General features: G+C 54.7%; 2 protein-coding genes and 1 long non-coding RNA gene across 4 annotated transcripts; 2 read left to right on the top strand and 1 right to left on the bottom strand.

Moving 5' to 3' along the window:
- Nucleotides 1–3287: 3287 nt before the first annotated feature.
- On the bottom strand, nucleotides 3288–6026 carry LOC132528775 (uncharacterized). The gene is made up of 3 exons (XR_009543295.1): nucleotides 4804–6026; nucleotides 4272–4421; nucleotides 3288–3555 (listed from the first exon to the last, which is right to left on the bottom strand). It is a non-coding gene; the product is annotated as an uncharacterized LOC132528775 (long non-coding RNA).
- HOXC11 (homeobox C11) lies at nucleotides 4730–8105 on the top strand. Its single transcript, XM_060164834.1, has 2 exons — nucleotides 4730–5673; nucleotides 6901–8105. The coding sequence occupies exons 1-2, from the start codon at nucleotides 4989–4991 to the stop codon at nucleotides 7131–7133; spliced, it is 918 nt and encodes a 305-aa protein (XP_060020817.1). The 5' UTR covers nucleotides 4730–4988; the 3' UTR covers nucleotides 7134–8105.
- Nucleotides 8106–16936: 8831 nt separating this feature from the next.
- On the top strand, nucleotides 16937–22038 carry HOXC10 (homeobox C10). 2 transcript variants are annotated; one of them, XM_060164832.1, is made up of 3 exons: nucleotides 16937–17756; nucleotides 18504–18580; nucleotides 20909–21043. In XM_060164832.1, exons 1-3 carry the CDS (start codon nucleotides 17006–17008, stop codon nucleotides 20915–20917), a joined length of 837 nt encoding a protein of 278 aa, XP_060020815.1. In that variant the 5' UTR covers nucleotides 16937–17005; the 3' UTR covers nucleotides 20918–21043. The 2 variants fall into 2 exon arrangements, with proteins under 2 accessions (XP_060020815.1, XP_060020814.1); XM_060164831.1 differs by lacking the exon at nucleotides 18504–18580 and having other exon boundaries at nucleotides 20909–22038.
- Nucleotides 22039–22341: the final 303 nt, after the last annotated feature.

The following is a 22341-nucleotide window of genomic DNA, read 5'->3' as shown; positions in this document are numbered from 1 at the left end:
GACAAATTCTGACCCAACACACAAGTACATGCACCAGAACGTTCCCAGGCACAGACAGACCTTCCCCATTTCGAGCCCTCACCCTTGGACACTCAGGTATACCTGCCCAGCTCCAAGGGCACACACACACTTGCGTCCCCTCCTAAACCTACCCACAGAAACCCCTGGGGGCAAGGGGGCAAGCACTCAGCCGCACGCACACCCCACAGAGCAAGGCCCGTGTCTCCTAAGCCTCAGTAATGCACGATCCATACCCGGAGATAAAAGTCTAGACAATAGACGGTTGTTTATGACAACGAGGCTCTCCAAGTTTGGGGCCAGGCGATAAATCTCTGGCGAATCTTCTTGTAACTCAACTTCTGGCTGTAGCGACCGGAGGACCACGGAGACCTCAGAGAGGAGAGCAGCAAAATGGGAGAGACTTTTGAATCGTGAGCAGAAGGCAACTTCCCCGCTGGGGCAAGGGAGTGCAGGCGGCCACATTCTGCCCCACGTGGCAGGTCCACACTGTGGAAGCTTTCGTATCAGGCTTCAGAACACAGGCAAGTCAGGTTTCCTGGCTCCCGAAACCGGGGAGAAATGGCAGCGCCTGGAGGCTGGGACTGACCCACAAACAGTTCTTGCTGCAGCCAAAGGGTCTTTTTTGTGGGTGACTGGAATCTTCTTGCCATGTGTCACCTGAATTTTTTCACCCCATGCCTGCGCCTTCTCTCTCTCTCTCTCCTTTTCCTTTTCGGGTTGATGGGCTGTTCCCTTTTGCATTTTCAACCCAGGCATCTGATCACAAGTAACGAGCCACTGAAGTTGATCTCATAAAAATGCCGCCAGCTCACTTTGATCTGCGAGGACTGGGTCCGAGCCTAAGTAGGCGCTAAAGCCGGGGAATGGTGGCTCCGGCCAATCCGGCCTGCACTGGGCCAAGAGTTCGGAGATCTGGGTGGCTCAGCACTGCAGTTCTGCCCAGAAAAGGCATTTTGTGTGTGTGTGTGCTGTTGCAGCTGAGTTTGGAGACCAAGGTCCAATGGTAGTGGCTCCATTTCCAGACTGCTTTTAAGACATTTCCTTGATTTTAGAGCATTTGGTGAGGGGCCAGTGAAACTGGCTCGTAAAATGGGACTTTTATTGGGAGAAATGGGGTCGCGTTGCTAGCCTCCCAGGACAATCCCTCCTCCGAAGAGGAAAGGGGGTGGGGCTGTGGGGGCAGAGGGGCTGCCCTTCTCCCTCCTCCTTTCCTGTCCAGGGGCCGGAGGAACCTTGGAGCAGCGTCCTCTTAGGTGACCTGACTTGGGGCCTTGGGCTTGGGGCAATGGCCAGGGCTGAGGAGAGATGGGAATCTGAGAACTGGCGGTCCCTTTCCCTTCTAGTTCCCTGGCTGGGGGTGGGAGGTGTCACGGGGTGCAGGCCTGAAAATCCCCAAGCACATTAAAGGGATTATTAAACTCAGTGGCATTGCAAGGGAGAGAGATTTTGTGCAAAAGGATGCAATCCTCGCTGGCCCAGCCTCGGATCCACTGAGGGTGTCCATGCGCTGATTGCCTATCTCTTTATTGACCCCACACAAACTGAACTTACAGACTGGAGAGCTCTAAGGGCCCCCTTTCTCCAAACTGGGGTTTCCTCCCAGTTCTTGGTCTGTGGGGTGGGCCCCTTTCCCTACCGCAGTCTGCTCTCTCCAGAGCAGCAGCAGGAGGTGGACAAGCTCTGAGGGGGCCCAGTACTGTGTGTGGGGTGCTGGGCTAGGACCTGGAGATACTGCCCCCTTCTGAAGCCACCTCTGGTGTCTGTGTGTGAAAGGGAAGAGTCTGTCGTGGCCCTGGCCAGAGTACCGAGGCGGCTGCCCAGACCGCAGCTGCCTGCTAGCTGCCTGAATGAGGCCACCCAGAGTCAGTGGGGCGGGCAGGATGGCCCTGCTAAGGAGGATTTCAGGTGAAAGCTGGGACTCCAGTAGGTGGAGAGGCCACAGGCACCCATGAGATGAGGGGGGAAGGCAGCCTCCTCTCCACGCGGCGTGGGGCTTGCCAGGGCTTCTGGGAATCAACTTGGGGACTGATTTTGGGTCTCACGTCGGGGGAGGCACGGATGCTCAGGGATGCCGGCTGGGGCAGGCAGCTCAGCCTATGCTTCAGGGTGGCCTGGACCTAGGACTGGGCAGGGAGGCCACTCGCCCACACTGTGGGCACTTTTGCCAATCAATGTCTCCCCGACTTCAGCAGCCAAGGCCTTCTCTCCTTGACCCCAGCAGCAACCTCCAGTTGTTGGGATTTTTTTAAGTTGTTAAAAAATTAAAAGTCAGACCAAAACTAGAAAAACATTTTTTTGAACTTTGTGCCTTAATTTTAGGGGGAAAAATATTAATGTTCACAAGCCTCTATTGGGAGACCCTAGAATTTCCTGAACATCCGCTCCTTTGACATTCTTTCTTGCCTTTCTTTTTTGTTTCAAGGAAACAGAGCCGCCAGCAGCTCCTTGTAGCAGCCTGGCTCACTTTTATGGTGGCCCTGGAATAAACTTTGGTGGTCAAATTCAAGTGCTCAGGCCCACAGCTGTCTCCTCACAGGAAGCAAACCCCCTCCCCACTGTCGGCCCTGGCGGTGCAGAATTTGCCTTGGGGGCTTGGGCCCCACAAGGCCCAGGAGGCCAGGATTGAGGGGGAACCAGGGCCCTGGGGGGAAGTGGGGAAAGCCAGAGTGGAGACTCTGAATGCTCACCCACACCTCTGCAAGGGGTACCTCTCAGCTCCCTCTTACCAGTTCCCATCACTGTTTGGGGAGCATTTTGCCTCCAATAAACTCGAGTTTAATGAGGAGAGCACAAACCCCATAAAAGCCATAGTCCATAGTTCCCCATCATTATAATTAAAAATGCCGGCCCCAGTACACCCTATAAAAAGAGGTAGGGGAAAGAGGAAAAGCAACAGATTTTTTTTTTCTTGCAGCCTTCTCGTTAGCAAAGTCCTAATCTAGTTCCTTTTTGCCCTTAGTTAAGATCTGGCCCTTAGTTAAGATCCGGCCAGGACTAAAGGAGGGCTCGGGAAGCAGTGCCCAGCAATGAATGGGTAGAGGGATGCCAGAGACCTATCCGTGGGTATGCCAGAGCCTCCCTGAGAATGGGACCCATGGCCAAGGCTGTTCCAACCCAGGGGTTGCTCTAAAGCAAATTTGAGGAGACAGGAGGGTTGGGAAAGAATGATTTGGGGAGGGGTTGTATTTGGGCTCAAGGTACCATTTTCTGTGTCTTCCCCATCTACTATCGGGGCCTCAGTACCTTGTCAAGTTCAACAAGGAAAATCAAATACAAATAATATTTTTACAGTGGAAACCAATTTTAAACAAGAGTTAGGAGTTAAAAGAGGGTTTGCGCCATTTCTGGCTTTTCCTAAGGGTGCGGTGGACTGCGTCCCCGGGGGCTTCAGTTCCTCCTGCTGATCTGAACAGAACAGATGATGCCCTAGTGGCTCCTCCTTGGACGCCAGGTTGCTTTCTGCTTGTGGGCAGTTGCTCTGGTACCCAGTCTAGAACCTTTCAATAAACTGATTTTCAGCTGCTCAGACGCGTCCTGTGGGAAGAAAGGCAAGGAAGTTCAGAACCCCTGAGTCCACCTCTGGGGTCACAGCCACCCAGGAGGCTGGCAGGGAAGGGCAGGACTGAGAAACATGAAAGTGGCACCCACCAGGGCCTGGCTGCAGCCCCCCGGGGGGCAGGGAGAGGGGCTGGGGTTTTCCACTAGAGAGTGGCCCCTGGCCCTGCCCAGCCCACCCAGGGTCCTCAGTTCCCTTCCACTGCCCTGCTGGTCTATTCCAGAGACCTGTACCTGGCCCCACCATCCACCTCACAGCCCCCAAATCGTCCAACGATAGGAGCCCCAACCCCAGTCCCTCCACCATATCCTTCCTAGAGCCGACACTGGGCTTCTTTTCAGTGAAGAAGCTGAGACTGAACCACCAACCCAAAGGGCCCCTGACAGAGAAGACACAGGACTCTCATTCCAACCTCTTTCTTGCGGGTTTGAGACTTAAAAAATCCACAGTGGATGTAGCTTTCTGTGCATTGATTGACAATAAAGTCAGGCATGAAATATTCACCCAGGGCCACTCTCTCATACTAAATATTTAACACAACATTAGAGAAGGTTTTTCCCAGACTTCGCCAGGCACCGGCTGGGCGGCTGGCTCACTGCTTACCACTGTTTATGACTAATCTAAGTCCCTAGCCGCCAGCAGCACAGCAAGCCAGACAAAGTTGGGACACTGGCTTGCTGCTGGGCCGCCTCACCTTTGAGAAACTTCAGATACACTTCCAGGGAGTCTCTCCAAAGGGGAAAGGGAGCCTTGATAGCCAGCCCTGGCCAGGAAAAGAATCGACTTCTTCAAACTCTTGTAAACACGCGCTGTGACCCTCTTCAGGTTGGTGGCGTAAGAGTCCCTGAGAGTTGGGGGAAAAGATTCACATCTCTGGCAGAATCAGGCAGTGGGGAAAGAGGTCCTCATCCCTAGCCCTGTCTTGGGCTGATCACGGGGAGGAGGCAAGACGCCCCCCCATACGTGAGAACCCTCCTCCTTCTCCCAATCCTGGGGGGGGGGAAGAGCAGCAGCTAGAAAAAAATACAATTACCCCCTCCTAGCCCCCGCCCCCGCCCATCCCACCGCCCACCCCACCCCAACACTCTCTCTCTCTCCTCCTTTGCTCGCTCTGTGGAATGGAGAGGAGGGGAGTGTCAAGAGAAAAACGAATACAAATCTGCAATTGATTTTCATAATGTTTCTGCGGTGTTTGCAAACCAATCGCCTGAACGTCCCCATCTTACCTAAGAGAGAACCCCTCCTACGACTGCGAAGTGCTCCGAACTGATATATGACAATATCTACTTTGGATCACGTGCTCGGGGAGAGAGACTAAGACGGATAACGCGTCATCTCGCCTTCCCAAATTTTCCCCCCTCGCTAGATCAGGTCCAAAACCTCCATCTGGAGCCGGCAGGAGAAGAGAACGATGTTTAACTCGGTCAACCTGGGCAACTTCTGCTCGCCGTCGCGCAAGGAGAGGGGCGCTGATTTCGGCGAGCGAGGGAGCTGCGCCTCCAACCTCTATCTGCCCAGTTGCACTTACTACGTGCCCGAGTTCTCCACGGTCTCCTCCTTCCTGCCCCAGGCCCCCTCTCGTCAGATCTCCTATCCCTACCCGGCCCAAGTGCCCCCGGTCCGGGAGGTCTCCTACGGCCTGGAGCCCACCGGCAAGTGGCACCACCGGAACAGCTATTCCTCCTGCTATGCGGCGGCCGACGAGCTCATGCACCGGGAGTGCCTGCCTCCTTCCACCGTCACCGAGATCCTCATGAAAAACGAAGGCTCCTACGGCGGCCACCACCACCCCAGCGCCCCGCACGCCGCCCCCGCCGGCTTCTACTCCTCAGTCAACAAGAACAGCGTCCTGCCCCAAGCCTTCGACCGTTTCTTCGACAACGCCTACTGCGGTGGCGGCGACGCGCCCGCCGAGCCCCCCTGCCCGGGCAAGGGTGAGGCCAAGGGGGAGCCCGAGGCGCCCCCGGCCTCGGGACTGGCGTCCCGGGCTGAGGCGGGGCCCGAGGCGGCCGAGGCCGAGGAGGAAAACACGAATCCCAGCTCGTCCGGTTCAGCCCACTCGGCGGCCAAGGAGCCGGCCAAGGGAGCCGCCCCCAGTAGGTAGCAGCGGCCGTGAAACAGGCGGGCAGGAGGGAGGGAGCCAGAGAGGGAGGGCGAGAGTAGGGGGGAGGCGAGGGGAGCGGGGACGGCCTCGTGTTTTGGGTCAGTCCGATTTTATGTGGAGTTTTATAAGCATTCAAAGGATTTTATTATAACCTACAAAGCCCTCTCTCCCAACGACTCGACTTTTTACGATGGAGAAGGGGTGGGGACGGAGGGAAAAGGGCTCTTTGGAAAAGCTGGGTGAACCCCCTCCCCGTTATCTCCCTCGGTCTGTGAAATTTTTAAAAGCGCCACCATCGCGGGCTATATTAACTTTGATCGTGAACTTAGAGGAGCATTTAAGGAAGGATGGGGAGCCCGGCTGCCGGGGGGCGGGAGGGAGGGGAGGGGTGGAGGGGGAGAAAGGGGAGGGCAAGGGAAAGACAGGGAGAAACTCAGAGAGGGGGAGTGGTGGGGGAGAGAGGCAATGGAGCAGAACCTGAGGCCGGGGAGGCCAGCGAGGGCCGCTCTGCTTCTTTCAAAAACTATTTTCCAAATGTTCAAACTGTGTTCGCGTGTCCCTGAGCAGAACCCGGAGCAAGCCGGGGGTCGGCGGCGACAGGGGGTGGGGACGAGGCGGCTCAGGGCTCCACTCTGCTCCAGGCCTGGGGCTCAGCGTTTCTCTGCGGCCCGCGGCCGCTGCGCCGGCCTAGCCTGGCCGCGGGGAAGGCGCGGCCCGCCGGGCGTCCCGGGGCGCCAGGGCCCCCGGAAGCAGCTCTCGGGTGTCTTTGGTGCCTGCTCGCTCCCTTCCTCCCTGCCTCCCCACGACTCTCGCCCGGTCTCACTTCTTTGCGCCTGTTCTCCGCGGTTCCCCCAGATTTCTGGGGGGGGGGGCGGTGGGTTTTCAGAGTCACTAGGAGGGCAGCGCAGGAAGGGGCAGAGGAGCCCGGCTGAGCAGAAGTCGTGTGGGGGGGGCGCGTTGTCCGCGGGGACGCACTTGGCCCCGGCTGGCTTCCTTCTCCCCCAGACTCCGCCAGCCCCGGCCCTCGTCCGAGGGGAGGGGGCGCGGGTCCCACGGTGGCCCGGGATGGGGACGAGCTCGCCCTGCCAGGGGGTCGTGGCTCGGCCCAGCGCTGCGCCCGCGGGAGGGCTGCCGGGCAGTGGGGCTGGGGTCGCCGGGGTCTCACGTGTCTCTCTTCCCCTCTCCTCGCACTTGCCCCCTCCCCTCCCCTCCCCTCCAGACGCCCCCCGCACCCGCAAGAAGCGCTGCCCTTATTCGAAATTCCAGATCCGGGAACTGGAGCGAGAGTTTTTCTTCAACGTGTATATCAACAAAGAAAAGCGGCTGCAGCTGTCGCGGATGCTGAACCTGACGGACCGACAAGTGAAAATTTGGTTTCAGAACAGAAGGATGAAAGAAAAAAAACTAAGCAGAGACCGGCTGCAGTATTTCTCGGGAAATCCTCTGCTGTAACCGCGGACCGGGCCCTTTGGGGGGAGGGGGGAAAGGGGGAGATTATTTTATTTTATTTTTATTTTTATTTTCTAACTCGCCTTCTTTCCGCGGGTGGAAAACTGGACTGTGGCCAGGGCTGGCCCCCACTGCCGTTGCCCGCACTTCTTTCCGGAACCTCCTTCACCTTGGTCTGACTCAGTGTGGGACAGGGACCGGGCCTGGAAAGGGGGGTGAAGGAAAGTGTCTGATCCACGGCGAGTGGACACCGTTGGCGCCGAGGCCAAGAATCTTTATTTAAAAGAAAACACACCTCGCGACAATGTCTTGCTGCTCGGATTGGGTGGGGGGAGGGACGTGAGTAGTGGGCGCCAGAGCCTTACAGTCCTCGAACTGCAAGCCTTCCCTTGCCCATGTGAGAAGATCTGCTAGGACACCGTGTCTGCGAGGAGAGACTTCCCGGGCTCCCCGTCCCTACCCCACCACTCCCCACTGCTGGGGAGCAGCTAAATGTGATCCCGCCTTGCTGTGAAATTTCTGTTCCTTTGACCTGGTGTTAGGTGTGCAAAGTCGTGTCCTACCTCTGTCTGTGCCCAGGCCCTGCCCAAGCCTAGTTGTTCTCCCCCTTGAACGTGTAGAGCCCTCCTTTGAAATTTCTTAACTGGTGCGTTGAGGTTTCCTAACCTTTTTCCAAGCTGTGCCCCACTCCGTGAATTTATAGCTATAGTCTATGCATTTGTTACCTTCTTTTTAAAAAAAAAAAAAAGATTGGGGTGGAAGAGGCAGTAGGGAGACAGGATTGGACGCCTCCCCCATGCTGAGGCCTGAATTTTTGTAAATAAATTTCACAAGCATTTCTTTCTACCCGGAGGGGATATGGGGAGGACTCGCCTGGAATGAGATTTGAATCACCCATCTCCTTGTGCGTGAGTGCGTGTGTACGTGTGCAATCCCCACCCGGCTCCTGTCCCAGAGGGATTGCTGTGAATTTTTTTTTTTGGTGGCAAATAAAGATATTTCATTCTGTTCAATATTATGATTTTATTTGACCCTTTTATTAGCCCCTCTCCTCTTAAAACCCTCAATGCTCCCAAGGCGGAGGAGGTGGAAGCAGGCGGGCAGAGCCCAGCAGAGGAGGACAGGCATGTGAAGGTGAGGTAGGCCGGAGCTGGCGGGCCTGCACCCCTCTCTCCACGGGCAGGGGCAAGAGTGTGGTGGTAGCTTCCTCCCGCTCTCAAGTTGAGGACTTTCCACTGCGACTCTTAAAGCTCTCATTTCTCACGTGCAGCTCGAGCTGTGTCCAAACGCCCAGCAACGCTTTCCGTTTAAGCACACGTTTGTTGTGGAGTTAATTGTAACCATCATCGAATTTAAATTTATAGGAATTTTCTTGGCTCCACCGCCCTCCCACCAGATGTCTCCGTCTGTGGCAGTTAAATGTGTAGGGTTGAGGGTAGGGCTTTCGTTTTTTCTTTTCTTCTTTTTCCCTCTATGAGAAGACTGTATTGGAATTTTTATATACAGTTTTGAGGGAGGGAAGGGAGAGGGGGAGAAACCAGCCCCCTCCCTTTCCGCACCGCGCCAGCCCCTGAGGGTGGGAGGGTAGGGCTGGGCCCCTTCCCCTCAAGCACAAATGGCTGGGCTCCTCCAGACACAACAAGACCCTAGGCTGGGGCCACCCTGATGTTTGTACATTGGTCTCCCAGCGTGGAAAGCCCCAGAGATCTGTTTTGTAAGAGGTTGGCTTGGGGTGGGGCGCTGGGGAAGGAGGTGACCCGTGAGGATGGTCACCACACCCATATATATATTTGCTGCATGTTTCTTCCGGATAAAGATAACTATAGTCCTTTCAGCGCATTCGTTGAGGGCACTCTGGCGATCTCTGTTCCAAATTCGTTATTTGGGGGCAGAGGTTTAGGACCAATTCTCTCATCGTTCCCTTTTCTTTGGAACGGTTCTTCTGTAATTCGAAGAAAATGTTTTCGTCAATATAATTCTGTTGAGTGAAAGAAAAAAGCACCACGACTATGGACTATCGCATCTAGGTTCCGTCGTTTTTGATGACGGGGTGTCTGAATCTCTCATTTGTAAATGTAGGTCTTGAGACAAAATTTGCAAACTGGGGTGTATATACAACCCCACAATTGCCTCATGTGCCCACACACAAATATCTGTCGGATGCCTGTGGGTGCACACGAAAAGGAATATTATGTGTACTCTTTTGCTTATAGTATGGAGTAAAACTGACCACATGCACATCTAGGGCTTGTGTCCTCTGAGGTGTGTAACCACTGTCAGTGTGTAGTGAGTGTCAGAAGGAATGCAGCTGAGGATCGTCTCTGTGTGTGTGTGTGTGTGTGTGCATGCACGTTTGCATGCGCGTGCACTTGTGCATGAGAGATATCTCTAGGTATGATGTTTATCCACGAGTCATAACAAGGGCTATTGGCCTGCCAGCCGTGCTTCCAATAAAATAGGATGGAGATAACTATACAGAACCTGCTTATAAAGCAAAATACTGATCTCTAAATGGCTCTTGATTTTGGAGAAGAATATTGAATATCCAAAGCTACCACTTTCCCTGCAATGTGCAGCCCAGAAAAGATCCCCAGCTCTAGAAGGGATTTCTGAAGGAAGGCGGGGTGTCATGGTGAAAGAAAAACAAAAGCTTTCTATGATCCCAGCCCAGGAAGCTGCCAGTCTTCGGTGACCTTCTAAAAATTAGAAAAAAGAGGTCTCTGTCCCCCCAACAAACCCACCTTCGGGCCCCCGGGATGTCCGACCCCCCTTGGCGGTCAGGGGCACTCCGGGCTCAACCTCTTTGGGTAATCCCCTCCAGCCATGGCGCTGCCCGGGAACAAAAGAGCCTCGTCTAGACGCCGCCATAAAGTGCCCCCACCCCACCCCGCGCCTCTAAACCCAGTTTCATTTCGCCCTTAACGACCCAATCTGGCCTGTGTTAGAAAACGCTTCCGCCCTAACTAGTAAACAAATCCGCAGTGGACAGTCTTGGCTCCCCCAACACACCCCATACCCCCACTCCATTACCCCCTTGCCCGCAACCTCCTTCCCCGCCTCTTCTCCTCCAGCCTGTCTCAGCTCCCAGTCCCCCAATCCCACCCCCCACCAGTAAATAAACCCGAGGCCGAGTTCAAAGTTTCCCGGAGCTAAGGAGGAATGTTGGTTGTAAAAATCCAAGTTTATAGCGCACGTGGGAGTTTACAAGGGTATTAAGTGGTGTGGGCTGAGAGAGCACTCTGGGCTCCTCCCCCTCCCACTATGGGCTTTGGGGGTGCAGGGGGAACCTGGGGGACTTGAAAGGAGCAGTGGGTTTGATGTTTCTTTGTCACGCAGACCCCCAGGTTGCTGGGGGATGGTGATGCGAGGGCGCCTTGGAAGACGGTTCACAGACCCCAGCCAAGCGCCTCTGAGAGAAAGCCCGCAGGTTCTAGGTGTCCCAGATGGGGAAGAAGGGGAGCTCCGCTTTAGGCAAGGAAGAAAGTTACAGACTAGGTGTCTGAAAGGTGAATGGAGTTGGGGATACCTGGAGCCGTTTCTCAATCGGAGGAGGAGAAACTACCTGGGGAATAATTTCTCCAGTGGATTGAAGGCAGAGAGGGTTTTTCTCACCAGGACAAAGAACTTTGAACTTCAAGGGAGTCAAGGGCGCCACCCCTTCCCTCTCCCCGCCCCTCTCCGGAATCTGTAGGGCAATTCGTTTCTGGGCCAATATTCCCTCAAGGGGCCAGCCCCTGGGGTTTCCTGTTGCCCCAGGGCTGGATAATGCTGTTTGTTGAACCCTCCCAGCTTGGAGCCCGCCAGAACTGTGTGCACGCGACTGCACTCTTTATTATTCATATAAACCTTCGGAAAAGGCAACGCCCGGGAAGTTTTTATAACTTTGTTTGGCATAAAAGTTTTACAAGATTCCTCCTCTCTTTTTCAAAAACTTAAAGTTTTGGTCTTGCCATGGAACCAAGTCTCAGGGTCTCTGGGAGGTTGGGGAGAGAGAGGTTCTGAGGTCCTGGTGGGAGGGGGGATGTCTGGAGCTGTATCTCTGACTAAGGCAAAACAAGGCTTAAAGGTTGGGATTAATCCTTCCTGAGGTCCACCTTGGATCCAGCTTTGGGGGCTGCTAGGAAAGTCCCAGCCACTCTGCTGTTGAGACACACCCTTACAGAACCGCAAAGTTTGGACAATGTCAATTAGACCAGGTCTTCCCCATCACAACCTCTCGTTCTCCTGTAGGCATCTCTCTTTCTCTCCCCCCCGCCCCCCCCAGCTCTCTCTCTCTCTCTCTCTCTCTCTCTCTCACACACACACACACACACACACACACACACACACACACAGCCCTGTACACACCCTCAATCCACTGCACAAAGTGGAGACCCATAACCTTGACTCAGACCGTTAAGTTGGGAAGAGTCTCTGCACACACAGCCCTGCAACCCTGCCTCCTGCAAAGTCCACAAAGGGTTTGATGAAAGACAGAATTCAAGACGACAAGAAATGCCTGCCCAGAGGTTGCAGTGATTGTAGGACCGAGAGAGAAGGAAGGCCAGCGGGCTGCAATCCAGGAGCTCGAAGGACAAAGGTGCCTGTATAGGGACGTGGCCCTGGACTGCTAAGCCTGCGAGTGACCCCTTGGATCTGCCCCTCACCTGGGACGGACAGAACCCCACTCCTTCATTTCCCCTAGCTCCAGCCTTGGGGTATCAAGTGGGCTCAAACAGGGACTATTTTAATGTTCACCTCTGGAAGTCAGGACAAAGATGGAGCAACTTCTCCAAAGACAGACCTGGTGGATGAGGCTTCTTCGGGGTGATGGACTTGAGGATACCTAAGCCCTGGACCTGGGCACTTCAGGGAGCCAGCGGAGTTGTTCAGGATGTGCCCCAGCGCCTGCTTTTCCTTCCCTCTGATAGTGACTGCTGAGCCCTGGCCGCCAGCGGCTGACAGCCCTACACTTCGCCTTGTGAGGAGTGGAGTTAAGGCTGAAGGCGCGGGCGAAGGTCAACTCCAAGCTTGAGCGGTGGGGCTGGGAAGGGATGCTACTGAAACTCGTGCTCTCCCCCTCTGGGCGCCCAGCACAACAGAGAAAAACAAGAAGAGCTAGGGGAGAAAGTCAAGGGGAAGGAAAGCATTTAAGAGGAAAGAAAAGAGTGAAGAATAAATTGTGTAACAAAGAAAGAAAGAAGAGAGAACTAAGGAACACAAGAAAGAATCAGAAAAAGAGAAGGAAACAAATGAATTGCAGAGAAAAAGAGAAAGAAACAAATAAAGAGAAAGGAGGAAGATGGAAAAAGAAAGAAAGAGGGGGGGAAACAAAGATGGAAAACAAAGATCTTCGGAAAGGAAGTTAGCCAGTAAAGGAGGAGTGGGATTTTCTCCGAAGTAAGCCGGCAGACCGCAGCCCTGACTCCGGCTGGAAACACGACCCACTGGGCAACTTGGGCGCAAACCATAATATGGGGAGCAAGGCTTCCCCCACCCCGTCCCGCCCGCCAAAGACATCATCCCACCCGTCCTCCTCCCAAAGCTTCTACTGGATGTGTTTACTGTCTGGTTTCAATTCAGGAGGCAAAGTTAAATAACTGGTTGGCTTCGGCAGGGCAAGAAGGCAGCTGTGCTGGCTATCAGACTTCTTCGGGATGCGGGGATCCTAGGGAGTACATTTTTGGGTAAAAGTTAATATCTGTGGCCGTGTACATGCAATCGAGCTCCAAGTCAGGTACGGGTCTAGGCGGTAACCTCCAGAGCATCTGGGTGCAGACGTGTACAACGTCCAGATGTGAGAGCGACTCTGATGGCCAGGCTGCCGCCAGGGTGGCAGCGAGATCCCGGGTAGACCAGAGGCCCCTCCAAGCGTCCTCAGCCTCCCACTTTCCTCTTGTACCTGTTTGAAAATCCGTTTGGGGGGCTTCGGTGCATTCTGTCTTTTGCCTGGGATTTTTCTGCTCCCAATTCAGCCGAAGCAGAGCCCGGTGTTAGCGAAGAAAAAGAAAGCAAATCTCTCCTTCAAGTTTTGAGAAGAGAATGATTTATTTGGGCCTCCAAAACAAGAGGGGAAAACCCTGCAATTTTAACCACTGGTGTGATTTTGTTTTCCATTTCACTTGAGATTTCAACACACACACACACACACACACACACACACACACTCTGTATAATTATTTTATTATTTTATCCCAAAGGGAAAGACACTCTTCCTTCTTTTCACCTCACCTTTGGAATTTCCTAGATGGCGTCCTTAGCCTTGTGGGGAAGCTCCACTAATTTTCCTTGGAGAAATCAGGGAGCCTCTGGGGTGCTTTGAGGGCTAGAGCCTGGAAAGCAGCCGAGGTTCCTTTCTGTTCACTGAGCACTAGATTTTCCTTCTTCTGTTTTCACATGGGGACCCCTAGCACCCCAGTCCTCAGCCTGCCGTCTGGAACCCGCTGACCACCCTGAAGTCTGTGAGGAGCACCCTTCACCTCTCCCTTGATCACAGTCCCACGGGCGGCAGGAGGCCCAGCTGCTCATCCCTGCTGCACTTCCAGGGTCTAGGTACCGGGAAGAAGGGCACGGGGACCAGAGCTCTCGGGTAGAGGGGTTGGTCAAAAGGTAGGTGCAGCCTGAGCCGATCTGGCCTGAAGCCCCTGGATTTTCACATCCCCCAAGTTGAGGCAAGAAGAGGGAGCCCCGGGGAGTCAGGCATAGATGCAGCACTCCTGGAAAGTTGGGGAAATGGCTTAACAGGGTGATTTTAGCAACACAGACTTCTTCTGGACCCCAATCCGGTTCCCTTGGGGTGCAGGCCTGAGGGTCTCGGCCCGGTGGGGCTTAGCCGGTAGGCGCCCAGCAGTGGCGGCAGGCAGCAAGTGGGGTGGCTGTGGCAGCCTGAGTGCCTTTGAACACCAGGCCCGGACAATAGGACGGAAACAGCCTTTGCTCGTGGCCTCGGGAAAGACGGAGCCCAAGGGGGCAGGGCTGGGACCCACACCTGACTGTACTTTCCCAAATCCGCACGAATGCTCCCCTCTCTCCGTCCTCACCCTCACGGCTTCCTTCCTTTCGTCTCCACTGGTGCAGAATCCCAAGTTTGCAAAAACCCAACAAGTTATTCAAGTCGGCGTCTTCCAGTTCTTGTTTAACAGCTCCGGGTTTGCGTTTTTCCTGCGTAATTAAAGGCAAACATTTGTCCCACCGGGGGTCCCACTTAGGCTGATGAATTTGATTTCTTTTTTCATTAATGGGCCATGTTTATCATACTTCTAATTATTTCAACTTTAAACACTATTCGTTCTTGTGAGGAGATGGGAGTAGAGGCGCGAGGCTCCTTCTCCCAGGGGGATTATTTCCATTAATAATGGCAAGGATTCTGAAAGCGACTCCATCCCCACTCAGGGCTGAGGTAAGGAGTGAGTTTGGGATGGGGGTCAGGCTGGTAGGGGAGACAGGTCTCAAAGCCGAGTGACTCTGCTTCTCTACCGCTGGTTCCCCAGGTTAAGCCGTGGGGCTTGACGTTTTTGAGAGGTTATCTGGAGTTTGTCTCCTTCACTCTGCCGCCTCCCTCACCCCCTCCCAGGCTGGGCCCAGACCCTTCCACTTCGAGGCTCTTGGAAACCTTCCGCAGCCCCACCCGATCCCAGCCTGGCCTGGGCAGAGAGGCTCAGGGAATGCTGTCCCGGCCCCCAGCTACTAACACAGAGAGAAAGACCAGGAGAAGCTGAGGTGGTCGAGCGGCACCTGGGTCTGGGGGAGAGGGCCCAGCAGACCCCAATATGGGGGGCAAGGGCAGGAGACTGGGATGCCAAACTCCAGGGACAGGGACACCAGGCAGGAAAATAAAGAAGATGTGAAAGAGGGGGGAGGGAACCCCCCCAAAGCCATATAATTCTCAATTGCTTTGGTCTTTAATTTCATCGCCCCATAAATGAGGAAATATCAGTTCCCATACTAAATTTTTATCCTCGGCTGATAAATATGACGGGGAATTTTCGTTGGGTCCTCGTAAAAGCGAACAGTTTCGATCAAACTGGTGGGGAAAGACTCAGATAATACAAACAGAGTGGCCATAAAGTGTCTGCGTTTCCCGCGGGGTGGGACAAATGGCTCCCTGGATTGACTGCCACCGGGGCCGTCCCAAGTCTCATCTGGGGCCTAAACGGGCTAACCTTGCCGGGGCCAACCCCTTGTGCCGAGCCCATGGCGACCTCTGTAAATGAAAACACGAAAGCATTTCAAATCTCCCCTGGCTGGCCCTGCCAGCAAGTCACACATTAAACATTCTCTTCCAGTTTTCCCGGGGTTCGGGGACCCCTGCGCCTTTTCTCTCGCCCTCTGGATGACAGATTTCGGAGGATTTCTTTCCGAAGTCGTCTTCTAGCAGCCGCGGGCTTGGGCCTCCCCAGAAGCGATCCAGCCTTCTCACTCCTCCGCGCCAGGGCGTCTTGGAGCTCTGGTCTTTTCCCGGCCAGGCTCCAGCCCTTCGGAAAGTCGAAACCCATGGCTCGGTCCAGGGGAAAATGTGGGGCGACCGGAAAGACAAGTTATACTCCAGATTCCGTTTCCTGAGGAAAGGGTGGAGAGTTAAGTTCGCTTTGTGAGAAAGGCGATGAAGAAACGTAAAGAACTATTTGAAACATACCTGTCCCTTATTTCTCGCTTCCCTTTCTTAAAAAAATCGCACTGTTGAAGGACACTTCTCAGGGTCGCATTTTGTCGCGTCCGTTGCCTTGGTTTCCCGGTTGATACGTGACTCCCCCAAACCGCCCGAGGCCCCGAGGGTTCCCTCTTTCTCTCTGGGAATGCTGCCTGTTTTCGTGGAGGCAAGGTCAACTGGAAAGCGAGGGCCGGCAGGGCCTGGAGCAGAGCAGCCGAACCGGCTCCAAGGCCAAAGCCTTCCTGCCCCTGAGTTGATAACCCAGGAGCCGCCCACCCAGCCAGGTCCAGGCCGCGCTCCCTGGTCGGGGAGCCGGTGCCTCTGGTTGCCGGCTTCCTCCTCCCGCGACCCCTCAGTCCCCTCGGAATCCCCCTCTCCCAAGCAGCCCTGAAGTCATCTTGACCTCCTCCCTGGCCTGCCCCAGACACTGGAGATTCCCCGTCAATCCCCACGGGGAACTTGCAACTCAACCAACTTCCGTGACGGGAGGTCCCGAGCTGAGCTCCCAGCCCCAAGGGCCGAGACCGACGAAAGAGGACGCAGGAGAGGAGAAACTTTAGTTCCGTTTGGGATTCCTTAACTTTTTCCTCTCCCTTTCTCTGCCCGCAGGATCCCTCCCCCAAACCTCACCCCACTCCCATCCCAGGGGAAGAAGTGGGGGCGGGGGCCAAGGCGAGGAAAAGAGGAGGTGAGGAGGGGAAGAAGTACCTGAATCGTGTCTTGACCTTTTAGTTTGAATGTGACTGTTTTGAGCCCCGAGTTGCCTCGCTCTCTCACTCTGTCCCGCATTTTCCCCCCTCTCCGCTCCCCTCTCCCCAAGAGTTACAGGCTGCTTCCCGGGTAAACAAACCCCATCCTCCCTAGAACCCCCTCATCCCCCTCCACCCTGCTCCTGCCCCAGTCGCCGCGGGGGCCCTTCCTTTGTTCGCGGGGAAGGGCTCCAGCGCCCCTACCTCGAGGCGGCTGCTAGGTGGCGCTGTTACTCCACGCTGCGCGCTCCGCCTGCAGACAACTTGACCCCGCTGACGTCACGGCCGTCTGAATCATCAAGGCCATTTTCAAATCCCATTGGTCTAGCCGTCACATGGTGAGGGCCGAATGCGCGGATAATTATGGAGCTGATATTTCCCCCCCTCCCCTTCTTTCCCTCCCGCCCCTCCAACCGCCCCCCCTCCCGGATGGGGAAAAAAAAAGATGTCAGCTCCTCCGCAGTAGTATTGCTCCTTAAAAACCCCTCTCTCTGAAAATGACATGCCCTCGCAATGTAACTCCGAACTCGTACGCGGAGCCCTTGGTTGCGCCTGGCGGAGGAGAGCGCTATAGCCGGAGCGCAGGCATGTATATGCAATCTGGGAGTGACTTCAACTGCGGGGTGATGAGGGGCTGCGGGCTCGCGCCCTCGCTCTCCAAGAGGGACGAGGGCAGCAGCCCCAACCTCGCCCTCAACACCTACCCGTCCTACCTCTCGCAGCTGGACTCCTGGGGCGACCCCAAAGCCGCCTACCGTCTGGAACAACCTGTTGGCAGGCCGCTATCCTCCTGCTCCTACCCACCTAGTGTCAAGGAGGAGAATGTCTGCTGCATGTACAGCGCAGAGAAGCGGGCGAAAAGTGGCCCCGAGGCAGCTCTCTACTCCCACCCCCTGCAGGAGTCCTGCCTCGGGGAGCACGAGGTGCCGGTGCCCAGCTACTACCGCGCCAGCCCGAGCTACTCCGCGCTGGACAAGCCGCCCCACTGTGCCGGGGCCAACGACTTCGAAGCCCCTTTCGAGCAGCGGGCCAGTCTCAACCCGCGCGCCGAACATCTGGAGTCTCCCCAGCTCCGGGGTAAAGTGAGTTTCCCTGAGACCCCCAAGTCCGACAGCCAGACCCCCAGCCCCAGTGAGATCAAGACGGAGCAGAGCCTGGCGGGCCCAAAAGGCAGCCCCTTGGAGAGCGAAAAGGATCGGGCCAAAACCGCCGACTCCAGCCCAGACACCTCGGATAACGAAGCGAAAGGTAAGGCCGCCTGGGCCGTGGCCCGGGTGGGACGCTCGGGCACTTGGTCTTCGTGGCCGGGGCGGGGGCAGGGAGAGGGTTGGGCCGAGGAGGCCCTGGACGGTCTTGGGAATGCGACCCCGGCTTGGGACTCGTGCCTGCTGAGCGCCAGGCTGGTGGCGCCTCATTTGGCTAGGGAAGGTAAGCGGCGAAGTGGAGGTGCCGGCGGCAGCGGCCGTGGGCGCCGAGGCCGGGGTGGTGCGCACGGCGGGCAGCCTGCAGCGTCTTGTGTTGCCCAGGGCGGGGGACCGATCCCGGGCGCGTGCTGGCTTTGGTTTGCTTGCTCTGCGTTCGTGTCCTGGGAGGCTGATGCCCCCCCTACTCCCCCACCCCCCCACCCCCACCCCCGCTCAGGTCAGAAGCATGCAAAAAGCTTAAAATGGCGATCTTGGGCCAGGGACTAGGAAAGACTTGGGAGAAGGGGGATTTCGCTTTACTGCGTTTTCCCAGTTGAAAATTGTTTCCTGCGAGGCGCGATTTGTTGTTTGTGGGTCTGATTTGTGCGTGTGGCTTGGGCTCCTGCGGTTTTTGGCTCGGCCGGGGGCCTCTGGCAGCGGTGCTGGGGCCGGAAGAGGTGGAGGTGAAGGGCTGCCCTCCACGTCCCTCCCTCCCCCAGACGCCCAGGCTGCGTATGGCGTTGGAACAGGGCATTGGAATGTTGTAGGTTTTTTGTCTCCCCTTTGAAATTTTGTTTCCTTTTTTTTATAGTTACGTTAAAAAATTTTTTCCCGTTGGTTTCCAAAAGCAGCTTACAAATGAGTGGTTGGGAAATTTCTGTGTGCATGGTAAGCGGTTTTCTCCTGAAAGGGAGTGAGGCTTTGGTTGGATTTTATTGTAATTTTGGTGGCGAGGGAAAGCCTAGCCAGAGTTCAAGCTCGGGGTTCAAGCTTCATTTCTGCTGCAGGTACTGGGGGCCCTCAGGACCCTTCTCTGACACCTGGAGAAAATGTGGAGGAAACGGGAGCAGTGGAGGGAGGCTGAGGGGACTTACCCTGAAAAGTTGGAGCAAAAAGCATCAGAAAAGGCCCAACTGGTGGAGCGGGCAGGGGATAAACCTGCTCCCCACAGCACTGGCTACTGGAGGCTGTGTGTAGGAAGGGCTCTTTGGGTGCAGAGGCAGATGAAACACTGAAAACTGAGCAGACTGGGGGCGGCCTGGGTCTTATGGCGGTTTGTATATGGATGCGGTCCACACGTATGCCCGGAGGCGACCTGTGTCACACTCACACACACTCACGCATGCCCTCTCATACATGCACACGCACTCTTTTGGCGGGTGAGGGCAGACCCTCGTCCTCTTGGGTATCCTCTGCAAATCAAAGGTGGCCTTGGCAAATCAGCCCATGGAGACCCTAGCCAGAAGGTGGGCACGGGTGTGCTCATGAGGGGGAGGGGGAGAGAGGCACGCATACCCACGAAGCCTTACTGGTGGCACGTGTGCAGCCCAAAAGTTTAATTTTATACCATCTCCCCATACCCCGAGCTTGGTTGGGGTGCAGATTTAGGGTAGGAAAAGCTGCGTTCTAGCCCCACCAAAAGCAAAGTCAAGTTTAACAAGCCTACCTCCTACCTCAAACTGCCCCCATTCTGGTAGGGTCCCCTTTCTCCCCTGCCATCCCCATACCATCTAAACTCTCCCACCCCAACTAATCCCTCTGACTCTGCCTGCTCCCTTTTTGCCTGCCCCCCTCATTTTGGTGCCCCCACCAGGCCAGAGGCAAGAGGGCTTTGGGCCGGACTCCCCACTTGTAATTTCTCCCCTTCCCCCAGCCCCCAACAACGCCAATAAAAAATAAATGGCACAGAGTTAGATGTGGAGAGCCTTTAAACAATTTGGCAGAAGGCTGCAGGTGCAGAGGTGGGAACAGAATTAAGGACATTAAAGTGTTTAAAACTGCAGCCTCAAGTTTGCATTTTCTGATGCCTCCTGGTTCCCCTAGGGCCCCCACCCCACTCCCCATCAAGCTAAGATCCAGGAACCTGGCAGTTTCATTTGGCATAGAAGGGGAGATAGAGCACAGAGCCATCAGCAGAGTCCTTTTCTGGGTGTCCCTCTCGGGTCTCTGGACTCTGGGTTTTTCCCTAGAAAAGATGGCCAAGGTCTCTTCTGCTGCTTGAGGAGCAAGGCTGGTTCATTTCAGCAAGAATTTGTGCGGGGGGTGGGGGGGAGAAGCTGTAGATAAGGGAAAGGGAAACACACACCACACTTATAGCATCTCCTGATATAAATAGACACATGGGTACATATCCCTGTGTGTGTACATATGTATAGGAGTGTGTATCTCTGCAGAAATACATATGAACATGCATGCATACGTACCTACATAGACTAGGCAGGAGATTTCCAGGAGGCTGCATTTCCTCAGGATCTCTCTCCCTTGACCTTAGGTCTCTGGCCAGGGCAGTTGACTGAGGACTCCTCAGCATGCCCCATAGCTGTTGCCCCTGACCTCCGCTGCCTGCACAAGCTCCCTGCCTCAGTTACTCCTGGGGGAAATGGCCGGGATAGGAAAAGCTGGCAATGGGAGATCCAATGGGGTAGAGTCACTCTGTGACGCTTCAGGTGGGAGCCAGGGCTGGGGATCTGGTGCAGAGACGGCTGCAATGGCCTCTGGCTGCAGAGTCTGGGGCGACATCCCTCCACTGTGTTGAAAGGGGTCAAAGCTCTCTGGAAATTGCTCTGGGCAGCGAGGTGGCCTCTGCCACCGGGTCTGAGGCCTGGAAAACACTTTTTCCTTCTGGTTGGATTTTTACAGAGCTGGAAAGGAACAGAGAGGAGGCGGGGTCTGGGGAGGCTTAGAGTGCACACCAGGGTCAGCAAGCCGAGGGAGAGCAGGAGTTCTCAGAACATGCTAGGTCAAGGTGGATTGGGTGATTAAATTTAATAGACGCGTTGGAGGCAAGTACTTTCTGTCTTTCTCCCCTGTAATTCTAGACCCCAAAGAAATTCTAAGAGCCTTGAGGCCAGGAGGACCCCACCAGCCAGGCCTGTGGGGCGACAACAGCTCCCCTGTGCTCCCTCAGCTGCCCCCACTGCAAGCTGGCCAAGGCTGCAGTGCTGCGAGGGTTGCCTCTTCGAGGGATACTTATGTAAATAATGTTATTTTTAACAGAGGAGATAAAGGCAGAAAACACCACAGGAAATTGGCTGACAGCAAAGAGCGGAAGGAAGAAGAGGTGTCCCTATACTAAACACCAGACGCTGGAATTGGAGAAAGAATTTCTGTTCAATATGTATTTGACACGAGAGCGCCGCCTGGAGATTAGCAAGACCATTAACCTTACAGACAGACAAGTCAAAATCTGGTTTCAAAATCGCAGAATGAAACTCAAGAAAATGAACCGAGAGAATCGAATCCGGGAACTGACCTCCAATTTTAATTTCACCTGAGCGAGGGGCCTCCCCTCCCACTCACCCTCTTCCCCCCGTTCCCTCCTTTCCCCGCCCCTCCTCCCTTTGTGCCTGGTGGTATATATATTTTTTCCTCCCTGAGTATAAATGCAACACGCCTGCAAAAAAGGCAAAGACCTCAGACACTCCTTTCAAGGGACCTATGGTTCTTGCTGCGAAGATGTGTCCACCTAAAGCATGAGAAATGGGGTGCTGGGTTGTGGGGTGTGGTGTGCCCGCATAGACGAGGGTGGGAGTGTGGCTGGTGTGTGTGTCAACCCCTCACTCACCCACACACTCACACATAGCATCCCGTTCTCCAGGCAAAGTTAAGGTCGAATCCACCCGATTAGAGGGGGAAAAAGAGGGAAAAAAATCAACCAGAGAAGGTCTGTAATCTCGAAGAGCACAGTCAGAATCGCTCCTTCCTTGCTGCATTTCCTCCTTAGAATAATAGACGTTTTTGGAAAGTTCGGCTAGTGTTTGTGTGTTTGTCGTAGCGTCCAGCGCCTGCACCAAACCCTCTCTGTGTCTTCACCTCCCAATCGTTCTGAGAATCTGCTTGAAGTCTCGTATTTGTACTGCCTTCTGCTTTTCTCCCATTCTCCCAGCACCCCCACATCCCCCATGCACTGCCATCTCAGAAATTCCATCCAGAGGAGCAAAAAAAATTTTTTTTATTTAAAATAGAACATAGTGAAGCAAAGACAGAGTGCCCCTCCCCCAAATATCGCCCTGTCCCTGTCTGGGAGTTGTGTTATTTAAAGATATTCTGTACGTTGTATCTTTTGCATGTAGCTTCCTTAATGGAGAAAAAAATCCTAATAAATTTCCAGAATCATGATCCTCAAATGGGTGGTTTTCTGTTTTTAGTGTTTTTTTTAGCGACACCCTCCCCCCAAAGAGGCTGAGTGTGTGGATGTGTGTGTTTTGTGTTTGACTCATCTCCTAGAGCCTTTCTAGAACGTCTCTTGGCGGGTTTAATGTAAGTGAGAGACCATAACGTTGATTTAAATATTATCCAGGTGACCACAATAAGTCAAGGTCATAAAACAGTAATGTCAGGACGGTCTTGGTGCGCGCGAGAGGTGGATTTTATGATCTGCAAATATAATGTGGTGCTGCAGTAAAAGATGCATTTAAAGGTGACTGGAG

This window comes from Lagenorhynchus albirostris, chromosome 11 (assembly GCF_949774975.1).
Source record: "Lagenorhynchus albirostris chromosome 11, mLagAlb1.1, whole genome shotgun sequence".
NCBI lineage: Eukaryota > Metazoa > Chordata > Mammalia > Artiodactyla > Delphinidae > Lagenorhynchus > Lagenorhynchus albirostris.
This window is presented reverse-complemented; position numbering and strand designations above follow the sequence as displayed.